The sequence below is a fragment of the Bubalus bubalis genome, chromosome 11 (genome assembly GCF_019923935.1).
Source record: "Bubalus bubalis isolate 160015118507 breed Murrah chromosome 11, NDDB_SH_1, whole genome shotgun sequence".
In the NCBI taxonomy this organism is placed as follows: domain Eukaryota; kingdom Metazoa; phylum Chordata; class Mammalia; order Artiodactyla; family Bovidae; genus Bubalus; species Bubalus bubalis.
The window spans coordinates 1669117-1686433 of record NC_059167.1 but is presented as its reverse complement, the minus strand read 5'-3'; the positions used below and the strand labels follow the sequence as shown (position 1 = coordinate 1686433).

General features: G+C 47.8%; 1 protein-coding gene across 6 annotated transcripts in view; it reads right to left on the bottom strand.

Annotated features, from left to right (window-relative positions):
* EFCAB11 (EF-hand calcium binding domain 11) overlaps positions 1 to 17317 on the bottom strand; it is a 170143-nt gene that overhangs the window by 113441 nt on the left and 39385 nt on the right. Inside the window, exon 6 of one of the 6 annotated variants that reach the window (XM_044924637.2) lies at positions 4106 to 6893. The exons of 4 other annotated variants lie outside the window; for them this stretch is intronic. In XM_044924637.2, the coding sequence (XP_044780572.2) occupies positions 6440 to 6893 (454 nt within the window). In that variant the 3' untranslated portion in view covers positions 4106 to 6439. Of the gene's footprint in view, positions 1 to 4105; positions 6894 to 15766; positions 15819 to 17317 lie in introns of those variants that run through there. One more of the 6 variants, XM_025295100.3, reaches the window with a different exon arrangement.

Here is a 17317-nt window from a genome sequence, read left to right as displayed (position 1 = left end):
AGGTATTCCAAGCTGAAGTTAAAACTCCTCATTTTTCAAGCTGACCTGTTACCACTAATAGGTTTTAAAATGATGAACAGCCACAGCACCATAAAAATAAATTCCATTTTATAAAACTGAAGATCATTTTATCTGAAATGAAGTTTCATTTTTTAAAAACATCATGAATCTGGAAAAAAAAAGTCATATACTCCTGGAAGCAATGGTCATTTTCCATGAAAGAAAATGTTACTGGGATACAGCAGAAGCACAGAAGTGAAATATATACTGTGAGGGAGAAGCTGATTTGCTGTTTGGCAGACACAGGGCTTGTTTCCATATAGTGGGTAGGAGAGAAGGCAAGAGGCGACTCCAGGATTACATTCAGGAAATTAGGAGAGACAAAACAGAACCATGGTATCAGAGGCTGGCCAATCATCCAAGTTATTATCTGCTTTTAAGACCCTTTCTACTGATGTGTAGAACTGTAAGATGCAGCAAGACTGTGGTTAAAGAAGCATCTTACATGTAAAGCAGGTGACTAATGAGACCCTTCGGGACAGCACAGGGCTCTGCTCAGTACCCCGTGGTGACCTAAACGGAAGGGAACCCAAAGAGAGGGCATATGTGTATACGGAGAGCTGATTCACTTCACTGTAGAGCAGAAGCTAACACAAGATTATAGAGCAACCATACCCAAATTAAAAAACAAATAATAAAATATTTTTTAAAAGAAGCATCTCAAACCACATCTCCTATTTGTACACAGTAGGACAAAAACTCAAAGACGACAGTTGGATGGCATTACTGACTCAGTGGGCATGAGTTTGAGTGAGCTCCGGGAGATAGTGAAGGACAGGGAAGCCTGGCGTGCTGCAGTCCACGCAGTTGCAAAGAGTCGGACACAACCCAGCGACTGGACAGCAGCAGGATGAAAACTCAGGGGCTAAGGGGGCGAGAGGCATGGTTCCCAGTGGAATCCTCTGTGGGGTGGGAGAGTTCTCAAGGTCACGCGCAAGTTTGATGACTTGCTACTTTTTGCTTTGTTCTTTGGTCAAAGTCAGAAGGTCAGCTGAAATTCAAAGAGACAGAAATAAACTTCCAGATGGCCACAGAGCCAAGGTGCTTTGCAAAGGCCAGAGCCAACAGTGGTGGGGAGAGGCTTGTGGCTGTGGCCATCCATGCAAACGACTGACTTCGATCTGCGAATGCGTGTGGTCAGTTTCCAGGGAGGTGGGTTTCTGAGTAATGCGGTTTCGGTGGATCCCTGAGCGATCTGCTAACTCCCTGAGTCTGATGTGAGAGGTTGACTATCATGACTACAGAAATTACCATCCTCATGCGTGTACACAGGACATGAGACTCAGACGGTTGTGCGGGGTGCAGGGGGGTCTGGTCTCCATCCCGAAGCACCAGTGAGAGACAGATCACACACAGGGAGAGCAATGAAGCAGACACGAGAGGCAGGCAACTGAGAGGTCTGGAAGCTCGGGGGAAAGGACCCAGTCACTGAGGAGCGGACTGACCAGGACACGGGACAGAGGAGGGGGGCCTGATCTCATCCCGAGGGAGGAGCCAGGCTCGCAGAGCAGGAAGGGGGCACCCCAGAAAGGAGCGACCCTGCACACCCGGGGGAGAACAGCATGATGGGTTCAGGTAACGAGTTCATATAAAGGAGGTGAGAGCAGGAGAGCAGGGGCAGGGGGTAGCTAGCTGACCTGAAGACTGAGTTAGAGCCTGGCCTCCCAGTGCTGGAGGGGAGAGCAAAGAAGGGCCTGGCGCACGGCTGGCAGGAAAGCGACCTGGGCAACCCCCAGGGAGAGCAGGGAGGAGGGCCCTCACGGAACTACAAATCACCACGCGGGGGCATACATCCGGAAAAAATGAAGACAACAATCTGAAAAGCCACACATGCCCTGATGTTCACAGCAGCGCTGTTTATAATAGCCAAGGCATGGAAGCAAACTGCCTATCAATAGATGAATGGACAAAGAAGATGTGGTGTGTATACACACACACAATGGAATATTACTCAGTCGCACACACAAAGAATGAAACGCAAATGGACCTAGAGAACATTAGGCTGATGAAATAAGTCAGAGAAGACACACACGCTGCAGGTATCACTTCTATGTGGAACCAAAACAATCACACAAATGCACACACATGCAAAACAGAAACAGCCTCAGACACAGAGGACATGTTCCCACAGGGAAGCAGGGGGAGGAGAGGGGCAGGCAAGCGGTCTGGGAGTGATACATATGAACCACTATGCATAACATAGGAAAGCGACAAGGAGACGTGGCATAGCACAGGGAACCAGAGGAATTATCTTGCAGCAACTTATAATGGAGTATACTCTGCAAAAATACAGACTCACTCTGCTGTATATACCTGAAACTTATATAATATTGCAAATCAACTACACTTCAATAAAAAAAGGAAAAAATGGGCCTTCAGCCTCTACACTTTAGATGTGAGTCCTAGAGCCCTGGGTAGGGTGATGGGAAGAGGGCTGACAGACACTGAACTAGCAAAGGGACTTGGTGACCGAATGGATTTAGAACAAGGACAAAAAAGGAAAAATCAATGACTGTGAGAGTGAATCTGAAGAAACTGTGGTATCACTGACAGGAATAGTAAGAAAGAGCTGACTTGAGGACAAGGATAAAGACGTTCGATTTGAACACGATGAACTGAAGGCGACAATAAGCAACCCGAATCATGTTCAGCTGCACATTAACTGCGCGACTTTGAGACTGTCTAAGCTCAGTTTTCTCATCTGTGAAACGGGAGCAACGATAACGCGTGACTCACTAAGTCACTGCGAGGATTCGTGGAATCGCGGCGATGCCAGCGCGCACTAGAGCACTGGAAAAGTGACATGTTCTGGCCACTGTTAGTGTCCATCGCATATCTGACAAACTGCCCAATAAATCTTTGTTGTTATGTGAACTTATGACTATCTGATACCCCTCTCGTCAGGATTTTTTGTTTTTTCCAATACAACTGAGATAAGCCAAAACACTTCTATTCTAATTGCAGTCCTGGTAAAATTTCCAGAGCATCTGAGTCTGGGCAATTTACAACCTGGAGAGGTCTTCAAATCTATGACAAATTCACCACTACAAACCATTAAACCTAGTATGTCAGCTGATCCATCCAGATTAGATGTGAATATTTTGATGGCTATGGGTTTCCCTAAGAAGCAGCAGGTTGACAAGGGGGCTTCTTTACACTGAAAAAAATGGAAAGAAAAGTATTGTATATGGTCTAATAATAATTTGCAACATACTAAAGATCCTGTTGAGATGAACGTTTTTGTCTTTGCTTTGTTTGTTGGGGGTATAAGAAAATAAGATTAAAGAGAGTAAGATTCTGTAGTAATGATGTAGCCATGAAGGATACATTAGCAGTGGGGAAACTGAGAGAAGGTAAATTCCAAGTAAATCTGAGAATTTAACACTGTCATTATTAGTAACGCTGGAGAGTGAAACACAAACATTTATCCTGCACACAGTAAGAGCTTAGTAAACATTTGTTAAATATTGCTGGATGAAACTGATGATGAAATTGACGGTGACTGATGAACCTGATGACCAGACTATCTGTTTGTCCTTTTGTTCACTGTGGCGATGACCTCACTCTGCTATTCATGGAATCTGTCTTTAAAGAGTAATTAAACGAAAGGTACGGAAACAGAGAATGAAGGTGTCTAAAGCTAGGAAAGAAACTGAGGTCCAGGGAGGTTAACAGACTTGCCTCAGTCAATTCCCCATAACGTGAGAGCGGAGCCTGAACAGCTAGCCGACGGCACCATGCACATCCCATCACCCTGTGATGGAGGAGAAAGAGTTGCAGAGAAACTCAAGCCAGTCAGTCTCATGATTTGTCTGAAGGTCTAACAAAAGGTTGAGATGAGTAGATGGATTCTGAGAAACAAGCACTTCAATTATTTAAGCCATAAATGTTTCTCATTATGATGCTTAAACAATTCATGACAGTCTAAAATACAGAGGGTTTTTGTTTTTTTTTTTTGCTATTAATGCAGCCACATTTTATAGTATTGCAGTATGAGGTTTTTATATTTTTTATCAAAAGATTTTATGACTAAATGTCAGAAATCAGGGAATTTCATAAAAAGGGTGTACCAGTTAGCTTGTATAGGTTCATGGAAAGGGTTACAGCCGTAGATTATAGAGCTCTGTTTTTGACTGTGAAAATTTATGTGTTGTCTAGATCTTTATTCTATTGAAATTGAACCGCAAAAGGCCCTTAAATAAAATGATTCCTTTGAAATCCATAAATTGTAGTAGAGCTGACTGATGAAGAGATTCAAAATCCTTTTCAGGGTGCACGTGGGGAGGGTCTAGAAGGGACGGGCAGTCTTTCCTGCAAGATGGGGACGCCTCCCTGTGTTTCCAGTCTGGAGCCAGACCGTCCGGGTCAAGCCCAAACTCTATCAGCTACTGTGACCTGACCCACGTGACTTGGCCACGCTGTGCCGTGGTCTCCTCATCTGTCAAATGGGGGCGGTAACCGTAGCTGTGTCATGGGCTGGGGAGGACCACTGTCGAGACAGGCAGAGCGCTGCGGGCGGGGCCTGAGGGCGGCAAGTGCTGTGCGCTGGCTCTAGGGCCACACCCGGGGCTGCGTGGCGTCCCGTGCCAGGCCCGCCACCCCCTCTGCCCTCGCTGCTAGCTGCGGGGTGCCCTTCCTTCTGGGAAGTATTCAAACCTTAACTCAGCTGCTGAATGCCTGGATGACCCTGGCTGGAATTATTCTTCTACAGCAGGCATCGTTTCCTACTTCATCTTACAGTCAGTCTCTAAAAGACGGTCCCCATCTGACTTGCTCCCGTAGCCCCGAAGGCACCCCCCTCAGTGCCTCGCACGTGGCTCCCAGCAAGTATTGATATTTGTGGAGTGAACTAACACATTGGCAGAGCTGTCTTCTCCTGCCTTATCAACTTATAGCTGTTATTATCTCTTCTATTACAAAGGAAAGGCGGGTCCCAAGAGGCCCAAACTATTAAGCTGAGGCCAACATCGTAACTGTCCTTTGGAATAAAGCATAATTTATGAGATGCACAGCTAATTTAATTTCATGAAAACTCAGAGAATTTCTGGAACAAAATCAACACAGAATAAAACCCCAGGTTTGGAATGTAGCCAGGACGGTCACTACCCAGACTGGGCAGGGCATAGCATTATTACTGTCGTCTCTTGAGTACCCACTGTGAAGAGGTGGGGCACTTTGAAGATGAATACCTATTTGTCTGTGGCAAATTATCCCCAAGTCAAAGTTCCTTTATGTTCTTCTGCTTCTTTCCCTCAGACAGTCTAGATTAATAAACGGTGAGTGCCACGATGGGACAAGAAGCCTATTGTACATGCAGCTGCTCATTCTATCCCTCAAACAGCTCTGAGACGTCGGTTCTCTTAACAACTATAAGGAAACAGGCACGGAGACACTGGACAACTTGCCCAAAGTCTCCTGTCGAGTTCAGCTCATCTGACTTCAGCCCACCTCCCCACGTTTATTGCCCTATACGGGGGTGGAAGGGGATCGGCGTGGAGGATGTGGGTTACTCAACCACTTGTGGGACAAAGGGCTTGGAGGATTCTTCGGGGGCACGCCCAATCTGGTCTGGTTGGGCTGGGCAGGAAGGTGCAATGCAAAGATGAATTTCAGGGGTCAAAGGAACCCCAGGAACTCAGGCTAGATCCCCAAACTCCAGGAGATCCAAGTTGGTAGCAAAGCAGTGGACTCTCTGAGCAATGGCAGCATGGAGGTGCCCAGCATGACACAGTTACCTTAGAGCAAGAACTGGCAGGAGCTGGAGTCCTGGCCGTCAAGACAGGAAGCTACAAAAGGGAAGCTGGAGCTCGGGACAAGCCTCGGTGCTAATCAGGAAAACATGAGAAGCTGGGTGTGCGGAGCCGGACACACACTGTGGGCTTCAGGAGGCGCGTCTGCACGGGGGCGTGGCACCAGGACCAATCCAGACAGAGGCTACTGTTGCTGCATCTTACTCCCTTCTTCATCGTGCAGCGGAAGACAGCGCTAAACCACACACCTGATCCTGTTCTTCTCTACTCAAAACACTTCGACGCCTTCCCATTATCCTCAGGGTCAACTTCAAACTCCTCAGCACCTCACACGGCCCTTCATGACCTGGTCCTGCTCGTGTCTCTGGTCTCATCACTCTCCATTTATCCTTCCGGCCCCACCCTGCCAGGCACACAAGGACAGCTGACGATTCCGGCTATTCAGAGGACCACGCTCTCCTACTCAGCTCGGAGGATACACTCAGCTTAGAACACACTCTATCCCTGTCAGGCTATACTTCCACCTTTCAGGTCTCCCATCGGCCATCACTTCGTCTGGAGTCAGCCTTGCTTTCCGTTTCCTGCCTGCATCCAGCAGCCTTCCTGGATACTCCCACAGTGCTCTGCAGTCATCCTTCAGGACTGACCATCTTGGATTCTAACCACCCACCTCCCCAACTAGGCGCTAAGCTCCTAGAAGGCAGGGCGGTGTCAGTCTTCTCTGCTTTTACACATCCCCAGCGTCTGCAAGGCAGACGAACATTTGTTTCCAAGTCAAAGAAAGGTAGAATTCCGAGGGCAGAGGAGGGCACGGCAGAGCCACCTACTCGAGCGATCAGGGCGCGGAGAGAAGACGGGAGCGCACGGCGCTCAGTAAGCGTGACGTGAGGACCGCGCGGCCAAGAAGGGGCCTCAGGAGGACTGGGAAACGTTACCGAGAATCTAGAGAGGGTCTCCGGTTCAGTCACTGACTGGAAAGCTGTATACAGCGTGCCCAACGCAGCTGCAGAGCACAGGGGTCTCCTGAGTGTCCTCGTCACTTCGGGTTTTGAGAGCGTCTCGTGGAAGACGTGACAGCCGCCTCTAGAGACTTCATCACAGGAGGAAAAGAAGGAAGGAGGACAGTGAGGGGAGAAAAACACAGGATTCCAAGAAGTCAGACTGCTGGCTCTCTGGAACTGACATGAGCCTGCCGATAAACATGCAGGGTAAAACAGAGAGGTAAGTGGAGAGGACTGGGGACTCCATGCTGTATCATCTGCCCATGACAAAGGGGAAACCACACAGGCCATTGTGTTTAAATCATTAACAGAAGCGCATCTAGTCCACACGTCGGAGCAGGCTAGGCCGTGGAGCAGGCTCGGTGGGGAAAGACAGATTAATCTAAGGCTGTTCATTTTGTGATAGCTTAAAGTAAACAACTTGGAGCAATACTATGAAGCCAACTAGTAAAATAAATAGAAATGAAGTCCAAAGAATTTAAACATGAAAATTTGGGGAGGGGAGAAAGAACCGCACAAAGCAAAACAGACGAAATACAAGGCTAAGCAAACAAAAGCTAAATCAAATAAATAGGCATTGCCGTGTGCCCTGGAGGACTGCCAAGGGGAGTGAATTTCAACAAAGAATGCTTCTGCTACCAGTTTGGAAAACTTCAATTCCAGAAAGACAGGAGGAAGGCGGAGCCACATCTGAGTGACACCGGGAGCGAGGGGTGGACAGGGAGCTGGTCAGTTGTGATTCCGGGCTCTGCGGACAAACGCTAGACGCTTCCCCTTGTTCGTTCAGTCGCTAAAGTCGTATCCAGCTCTTTGCGACTCCGTGGACTGCAGCATGCTAGGCTCCCCTGTCCTCCACTATGTCCCTGTCCTCCACTATCTCCCTGTCCTCCACTATCTCCCAGAGTTTGCTCAAATTCATGTCCATTGAGTCGGTGACGCGATCCAACCATCTCATCCTCTGTTGCCCTCTTCTCCTCCTGCCTTCAATCTTTCCCAGCATCAGGGTCTTTTCCAATGACTCACCTCTTCACATCAGGAGGCCAAAATATTGGAGCTTCTGCTTCATCATCAGTCTTTCCAAGGGATATTCAGGGTTGATTTCCATGAGGATTGACTGGTTTGATCTCCTTGTAGAACCCTCCCCTAGCAGGATGCAAAAAGGCAGCCCACTCCTTCCCCACGCGTCCCATAGACCCTATATACAGCCAGGTACGAGGAACAAGACCTCGTCATAGACGGGAGACTGGCGATACCTGCAACGGCCTTCTCTTGTCCACTCGCAGATAAAAAGGCCAGCGTACATACCTCTAGGCCACCGCGCTAGGATCCAAAGTGTTACGAGGAATCCAGTCCCTGGAGCCCAAGTCAAACAAAGCGCTGGCAACTACTTATGAACGTGGATGCTGGGGACGGAGCCCTAGGCTTGGTGCTGGCATGGCTCCCTGCAAAAGTCACAGTCCTGACAGCAGCACGGTAATCCTCTCAGTGACAACCATCGCCACCACGCCAGCCACCCCCGCCTGAGTGCTGATCCCCGGGCAGGCACAGAACTAGGTCCTTTGCATGAATCAGCCCCTTTAAGCCTCCAACAAGCCATTATTATCTTAATTTTATAGCTGCTAACTCTACAGATAAGAGAGCCAAGGCAAATTAAGATACTTTTCAGAGACCTCACAGCCAACCAGGAATGGAACAGGGATTTAGATCCAGACAGTTATTTCAGGACAAGCTCTTCTAACCAACAGACCTGTTAGAAACCCAGTGAAAGGAGGTGGGTAATCAGCAAACACTTATTAACAGTGGGGAGGTGTGTACTTTGAACTCTGCTGGGTTAAACTGGGGTAAAATAGTTTAAAAAAAAAATACAACAATAAAAACAAAGTGAGGGGGCTTTCCTGGTGGTCCGGTAGCTAAGAAATTGCCTGCCAATGCAGGGGATGCAGGTTCGATCCCTGGTCCAGGAGGATTCTACATGCCACGGTGCAAAGAAGCCGGTGTCCCGCAACCTCTGAAGTCGGCACGCTCTCGAGTCTATGTTCCCCAAGAGAAGCCACCACAAGGAGTCCTCGACCACAGCTAAAGAGCAGCCCCTGCTCACCATGACTAGAGGAAGCCTGCGTGCAGCAACAAAGACCCAGCACAACCAAAAATAAATAAATACTTTTTTAAAATGGGGAAGACTAAGGCTGAAGCTGAAGCTCCAATACTTTGGCCACCTGATGCAAAGAGCTAACTCACTGGAAAAGACCCTGATCCCCGGAAAGAATGAAGGCAGGAGGAGAAGGGGACGACAGAGGATGAGATGGCTGGATGGCATCACTGACTCGATGGACGTGAATTTGAGCAAAGTTAGGGAGAAAGTGGAGGCGAGAGGAACCTAGTGTGCTGCAGTCTATGGGGTTGCAGAGTCGGACACGACTGAGCATGCATGCACTCTTTACTGTCTACTGTATCTCTCCAGCAAATCTGTAGGCTGCTCAGACCCCTAAGGAAACGAGCAAAACAAACCAAGAGGAGAGCTGATAACATAGCTCAGTGGTCTTGGGGGGTTAGCATTACCCAAATGCAGACTTAGCTCAAAACACCGGGAGACCTGGGAATCTGAAGTTCCTTAAGATTTCCTTAGTATGGCAATGCCTTCTCCTTAAATTTCTGTATTGCTGTCTTTATTGAGATTTCTGTACATTAATATGTGCTTTTTTTTTTTTCCAAATATGACCTATTTTTCCAGTGGGACTGAAGGGGGGAAAAAACCACAAATGCATATTTAAAGAAGCAAGAATATTTAAATTCTCCCAAATTTTGTCATACATTTTTTGTGCTTTCTGTTTGAGATGAAAGATAAAAAACCTGTGTGCATGATTAATTGTCATGATGAAAGAATACTAGGCAGTTGCTTAAGAGACGAGAACAACAAAGGGATAAACCACTGCAGGCGTCCCCAGGACTGGAGTGACACCGCTCTGTGTACTCGGCTTCCATGGCAACCAGCGATGGGAAGATGAATGTTTCATAGTCACTCCGCTCCGCGGTACACGTCTATAAATCAAACTTACATAAAGAGCACAAGATTTCTGCTGTGGGCTCAACGCAGAGCCGGTTTATTTTCCTGTTACTGTATAATTATGGAAAAGAAGCAGAAAACAATGAGGTCATCCTGAGTGGGGAACAAACTCAGGAATCGCTAACACACCTGCAGAACGCCATTCATCCCGCAGGAAACAAGAGGCGGGCAGGGCGGTCGGTGGACGGAAACCCTGCCGTCTCGGGCGCAGGATTCCAGGCACAGACCTGCTCCGGCTGGGGGCTGCGAGTGACGCACCTGGGCTGGGCTCCCGACCCCTGCTCGGCTCGAAAACGGACACGGGGCAACTTCATCAACTGCCTGCCATGCCCTACAGGTTTTCATTCTGATAGACCGGGCAGAAATGGCACTCCCTGTTTAGCATGGAAGTTTACTGAGGCTGAACAAGCATGCACTTGCTTTTATTTACACCCAAAATGGCTCATCTTGTAGACGTGGGGATAGAAAAATAACGCTTTGGCATTGAATCAGGAGCCAGGAGACCCGAACTTGACCCAGGTCTGTGTAACCTTGGGTAAGCCATGAAGTTCCTGCAGCCTCCATTTTCTTAGCGATGGTGTAAATGATTTTTAGTCTCTGCCAACATCTGCTTCCATGATTCTGTATCTCAAAAACTCAAAGATCTGACTCAATCAGATCTAACCAGAGTTATTAGCTGTGCTGTTCCTAAATATACACACACACCTTACGCCAGCAGTCCCCAGCCTTTCTGCACCAGCGGCCGGTTTCACAGAAGACAGCTCTTCTTCCGTGGACCAGGGAAGGTGGAGGGACGCTCTCAGGATGATTCAAGCACACTACATTTATGTGCACTTTTATTTCTATTACTGACACATCAGCTCCACCTCAAATCGTCAGGCATTAGATTCTGGAGACTGGAGACCCCTGCTTTACAGTTACACTTATTAATTCCATACTGGTAAAACACCTAAGTAACAGCATTTTAGGATTACCATTGCACTGAAGCTTTCTTCTGACGTCTATCAATCTTTCAAACACAGAATATGCTCTGGAAAACTGAATGATATCATCAGTTTTAAATGTATAAGAAAATTGTTACAGATGATCCTAGGACTGATTTTCTTAATATTATAAACAACATTTAAATTTTAATAATCTTCCTGTCACCTAGATAAGGGCTGCCTATCAATTCCTGCCCCTTGAGGTCTGCAGCTCTCAGAGACAGGGTGAGGCTTTCCTGGACTTCATCTCTGAAGAGGCATGCTCAATACAATCTGTGGAACAAATAAATGGATGGATGAGCAGACTCTTAGTAACACCTTTGCTGCACCTTTCAGAAATCGTTCCTGAGTCTTAATTAGGCAGATTCAGACCAACACATAAATATTCCCGGGACAGACAGGCATGTATCTGAAAACCAGGTATAACTATACGAGTCTCTCCTTTGTGGGTCTGTGAGCCTACAAAATCCTTGTGACACTTTGTAACCGGGAAATAGCTTTGCTTTAGTGGAGAACGAGGCAGCATCAGACAAGGAGACCTCGTGTCCTGAGGCTCTGGCTAAAGTGCGGGGGTATCGTGGGGGCTCAGGAGCAACTGACTCACAGTCTCTGCCTCAAGGGAGTAAAGTGTAGGGAAAACAACACCCAACAAGCACTCGCTACCTCCTGTAGAGCTCACACCAGCTCAGAGGAAAAGACTTGATCACCCCATTTTACAAGTTGAGAAAACTGAGCTATTAAGGATTGATACAGGGCTTCCCTGGTGGGTTCAGTGGTAAAGAATTCACCTGCCAATGCAGGAGGCAGGGGGTCGATCCCTGGTCCAGGAAGATCCCACAGGCCCTGGAACAACGAAGCCCGCACCACTAACACCGAGCCTGTGCTTGGTGTTGGGGACACGCACTTCTGGAGCCCGCGCGCCCTGGCGCCTGAGCTCCGAGATGAGAAGCCCCGCAGGGAGAAGCCTGAGCTCCGAGACTGCAGAGTAGCTCCCGCTCGCGGCGACCAGAGAAAAACCCGCACAGCCACTAGGACGCAGCACAGCCAAAGGAGCTCACGTGAGAACAGACGTGACGCTGTGACAAACACAGGGCTTCCGTTTCAACACCGGCGGGGGCCTGGATTCCTGAGCCCCTGAACTGACAGGCAGCCCTCATCCAGGTAACACCGGACGGTGAACTTAAATTTTAATCTTCTTTACATTATAAAAATGATGCTGCTGCTGCTAAGTCGCTTCAGTCGTGTCCAACTCTGTGCGACCCCATAGACGGCAGCCCACCAGGCTCCCCCGTCCCTGGGATTCTCCAGGCAGGAACACTGGAGTGGGTTGCCATTGCCTTCTCCAGTGCATGAAAGTGACAAGTGAAAGTGAAGTCGCTCAGTCGTGTCCGACTCTAGCGACCCCATGGACTGCAGCCTACCAGGCTCCTCCGTCCATGGGATTTTCCAGGCAAGAGTACTGGAGTGGGGTGCCATTGCCTTCTCCGAAAATGAGTTCTAGCAAGTATATTTATATCATTTTCATGTTCTCGTTAATGTTTCCAAACAATGTACTTTGAAATCAGAATCATTTCTTATTCGTTTTCATATAATTCTCCTGATGCTCTTCATTACACATTAGTGATCAGAAATGAGATGTAATTCCCCAATCCCTGCCACCAAGACCTGAGCAGGATCTTACTGTAAGTTGAAGGGAGTTTTGCCCTAACTCATGGATTGTGCAGGAATGAACTGCTGTTGGGCTTGACTGACTGTAGATGGGTTGTGGTGTGGTGTATCTGAAGGCTACTGAATGCAACTTACAATGCTTAATAAAAATCTTTATTCTTTTAGTATAAAAAAAATGAGTTCTAGGATTATCTGTTTAAAATGTGGGTTTGTTTGCTTGCTTTTGTTTCTTTTTTTACTTTTTAAAACTCTGATGGCTTTATTAAGTTTTCTACCACATATTCAATGTTTGGAAGATTGAAACAAGTCAGAAGAGAGCTTCAGTGTGATAAGATCCTGCTGTTGCTGCTGCTGAGTCACTTCAGTCGTGTCTGACTCTGTGCGACCCCATAGATGGCAGCCCACCAGGCTCCCCCGTCCCTGGGATTCTCCAGGCAAGAACACTGGAGTGGGTTGCCATGCCCTCCTCCAATGCATGAAAGCGAAAAGTGAAAGCAAAGCCGCTCAGTTGTGTCTGACTCGCAGCGACCCCAGGGACTGCAACCTATGAGGCTCCTCTGTCCATGGGATTTTCCAGGCAATAGTACTGGAGTGGGTTGCCATTGCCTTCTCCACATGATAAGATACTAAAACACTATTAATTAGTGCTTTAGCCAGGACAGTAAAGAATCTGCCTGCAATGCAGGAGACCCAGATTCAATCCCTGGGTTGGGAAGATCCCTTGGAGGAGGGATCCCCTAGAGGAGGAAATGGTAACCCAGTCCAGTATCCTTGCCTGGAGAATTCCTTGGACAGAGGAGCCTGTGGGCTACAGTCCATGGGGCCGCAAAGAGTCGGACATGACTGAGCGACTGACACTTGGCCAGGACAGAAGTTAAAAGTGTACCTGTGTGAGGTGTATATGTTTAAGAGAGCACACGTGGGGGAACTCCCGGGGGGTCCAGGGGTCAGGACACAGCGCGTTCACTGCTGCGACCCAGGCTCAATCCCCGGTCAGGAACTAAGATCCCCAAAGCAAGAACGGCACAGGAACACCTTTGGTTAGATCTGACTGACAGAGCCGCGCCTGACTCCAAGGCCTCCATGCTCAACCGAGGGTGCCTCAGGACACACTCAAGCAGCAGACTGTCGTTCTACTGAATTCTCGGGTGCTAAAAACACAGAGATAAACCCAAACACAGACCCTAAAAAACGCATTAATAGCATTTTTTTTGTTAAGTCGTAATAATACAAAGTGATGTTCCTTAAATCTCCCGGGCGAGCACTTGCTGTCATCTCCCCTTCCAGTCCGCAGCCAGCAGGCTAAGGGTCACTCCCGGGATGAAGGTGTCTTTCCCAACCAGCCATGCAGCGTCCAGCAGGCGAATCCTACGGGAGCCGATGACATCTTTATGGAAGTTCACTACAAATGGATTCTGCTGCCCATCACAGATACTCGGTTTGGTGTGTAAGCTTAGAAGATCCAGTAATTTGGGCACACATTTTTGGCACGAATTTTTCAAAAACTAACAGAATAATGTTTATTAAGAAGGCGTCCAGGTTAACCTCCTCGCCTCCCAATTAGTTTCTTACCAGAGTTTTCAGCACCACCAACTGGTTAAAGAGATCAACTGCAATACGCTTGGTCAAGCTGCTCTGTTCATGAAAAGAGGGATCATATATACATGGTTCACATTTAATTTGTGGTAAAGTAATTTATTTCAGTCGCTAAATAAAATCAAAAATGCCTTTCCTTGTCAGTCAAATAAAAAGTAATCCACTTTGGCTTTTCCACTTAAGAAGAAGGCATATTTTACTTAGTAAGTCATTAGAGAAAACTAAGTCTACCCACTAAAGTAATTTGATTTATTCTACCGGAAGCTCACACTCAAAAAGCAATGGCTGCAGCTACAGTGAAAATTAGAAACTAAGGCAGCAAAGTAAAGGTGCCGGCTAGCGCGTGAGCCTGCAGCGTCTACCCGGGACGTTAATTCAATGTCAAATAAAAACAATCGAGGAGGTAATGTAGGCAGTTTCACATTTTAAAAAATCGGGGCTTCTTCTACCAGGATTCCTGACTCAGAGACGAAGGCTGCCGTGTGACACATGAATATCCACTGCCATGTATCTCTTCCTCCTTTGAATTGAACCACATCTGGCAACAGATGGTGTACACAGAGTACCACCGAAACCTAGGGCTTCAAATCTGATTGCTGTACAATGAACCACTTGTGAAAACAAGCATTGCTGAAGAACTAAGTCCAGTTATTTTTTTACCCCAGAACAACCAATCTGTGGGTACAAGTTGTCTATGAAAAGTACATCCAGCCACTTGTTGCCATGATGGATCTGTAACCAGCAGAATGAATGGCCCCATACTGTAACAAATTTGGTCACTAAAAATAACCTATCTCCTAAACAATGGATGAGAGAGAAAGTTCCATCCAATTTATTAAATTTGACTCTGACAGCAGAGTTCTGTCAAACACCTTCGAGAGAGTTTAAAACTAGTGCGCAATAATTTTATGATGATAGCAGTTTAAATCTTTCCACAAACATGTAGTCGGGTTCGTAGTTTTTAAAGCCTCCGACTCTAAGTCTGCAGTGGAAAGCCCAGTAAAGAAGATAAGGACCAGCATTGCCCCACCTGACTTGACACACACTTTCAGCATGCTAACTTTGATCTTCATTCTACTCCTCTGCTCATTTATTTACTCATTCACTCACTCATGGATCTACTGAGAATTCTCTCTCCAGCAAACACAGCGAAATTTCTGTAAACAGGGCAACAAGAACAGGACTCTTCCTCTGCGCTCCCCCCCCCCCAACTTCTCCCTGGATGAGACCCTTCATCTGCTGTCCCAGAGGCAGAGAAGATTCCCATTTGAAACCATGAATGGGGTTCCAGGAATCTTAACAAGAGGACGACTTAGGTTAAGAAAAGCATTTTGAAACTTTTTATTGTTGCTTCTAAATGCGTTCTTTGGCAGATGCAGAGAATGGACACAGTGGGGCAAGAGGAGGGTAGGACGCACAGAGAGGTTACGGCTGATGTGTGCACACCGCCACGTGTAAAACAGGTGTGCACAGTGTAGGGAGCTCAACTCAGTGCCCTGTGGTGATCGAGGGGGTGGGACGGGGGCGGAGGGGGCTCCAGAGCGGGCGGAAGGGGGCTCCAGAGCGGGCGGAGAGGGGCTCCAGAGCGGGCGGAGGGGGCTCCAGAGCCGGCGGGCGGAGGGGCTCCAGCGCGGGGCGGGGCATACGTGCACGTACAGCTTACGCACCTCGTGGCACGGCAGACACTAGTCCAGCACTGTAAAGCACATACACTCTGATAATACAGTGTTTTTAAAAGGGATAAGGAGTGAGGAGTAAAACATCATTTGAATAGTCCAGCACTGTAAAGCACATACACTCTGATAATACAGTGTTTTTAAAAGGGATAAGGAGTGAGGAGTAAAACATCATTTGAATAAGTTATAATAATCACTCAGATATAAAAAATATGTTCTTTAACGTGATCCTTAAATGATAAATGCAAGCATATTTAGATATTTTAACTGTAAATTCTTTCTACTATTATTGGACAGCAGTATTCTGAAAAAAAAAAAAAAAAAAAACCCCACAACTTTGAGGTGTAACAAAAACATTAACAAGTACCAGCAACATGACTGCCCTCAATTAAAAAAAAAAAAACTTGATCACATGTCAGTGTCCTATGACTTTTCTTCTTTAAGCAAAAGAAAAAATAATTGAGACGTCAGTCCAGTTTGGCTTGAGATTAGCAATAAAGGTGCTCAGCTTTATCTGTAGAATGGACAGGCATAAAGCTGAGGCGAGGGATCACCGCAGCGATTCACTAAGAGAACACGGGCAGGTATTTAACGAACGGGAATCACTGTCACGGGCACAGAAGATGGGGTGGGGGAGCGGGCATCGAGGGGAGAGTCCCCTGGAGGAGCGCTGGATGCCCTGGGAGACTGACAAGAACCAAAACCTGGTAAAAGGGCAGAAGGGCAGCCTGGAGGGACTATGGTTGGGGGAGTAGATTTCTAGGCGATTCTAATCTAGTAGATTCAGGGAGACTGAACGTATCTGCAGTCAGGGATGGAAGTTATAAACTGGAGAGGGGGTGACTGATGGAGAAAGGTCTTAGAAGGAGGGGAGAGGATGATACAGGAACAAAGGAGAGGCACTAGAAAAAAGGGGGGGGGGGGAAGAAAAATTAGAAATAGAGTTGAAGGAAGATAGAAAACTCTGGAGGTGAACAGGGAGGCAAAAAGGAAACCCAGGCAGACAGAGGTCGTGACCCTGCCCATGAAGCAGGAGGCAAGGTCACCTGCCGTGCACAGGTTTAGTAGACGCGGGACAGGTTTAGTAGAAGCGGCAGAGAGCAGGTCGCTCTCATGGCGTGTGACGTGCTAACGGACAGGCTCGGGGTGTCCCACCGAGAACTCTGCGTCTCACCTGAAGAGTGACAACGGGCACAGAGAGGGGTGGTGGGGGCAGACGTGCCAGCTCTCTGCCGTCCCTGAACAGGGAGCTGAAGGCAGACGAGCTCAAGTTCTCCCGGGCAGCACAAGGGCGCGACGTGCTTGAGTGACAGGCGCCCCTGATTGCAGCACGAAGAGGAAACGCTTCTGGAAGCGCGCAGGAGCAGGGCAGGAGAGCTGGGCAGAGACGGGTCTGGATGGTCAAGCAGGCACAGCAGCCTCTGCCCAGCCAGGGAGCATCGCTCCATGCTGGGCAGGCCGTTGGAGGGACCACAGTGGGCATCTGGGGTCATAGTGTGCCCGGGGAGCTGGACACGAG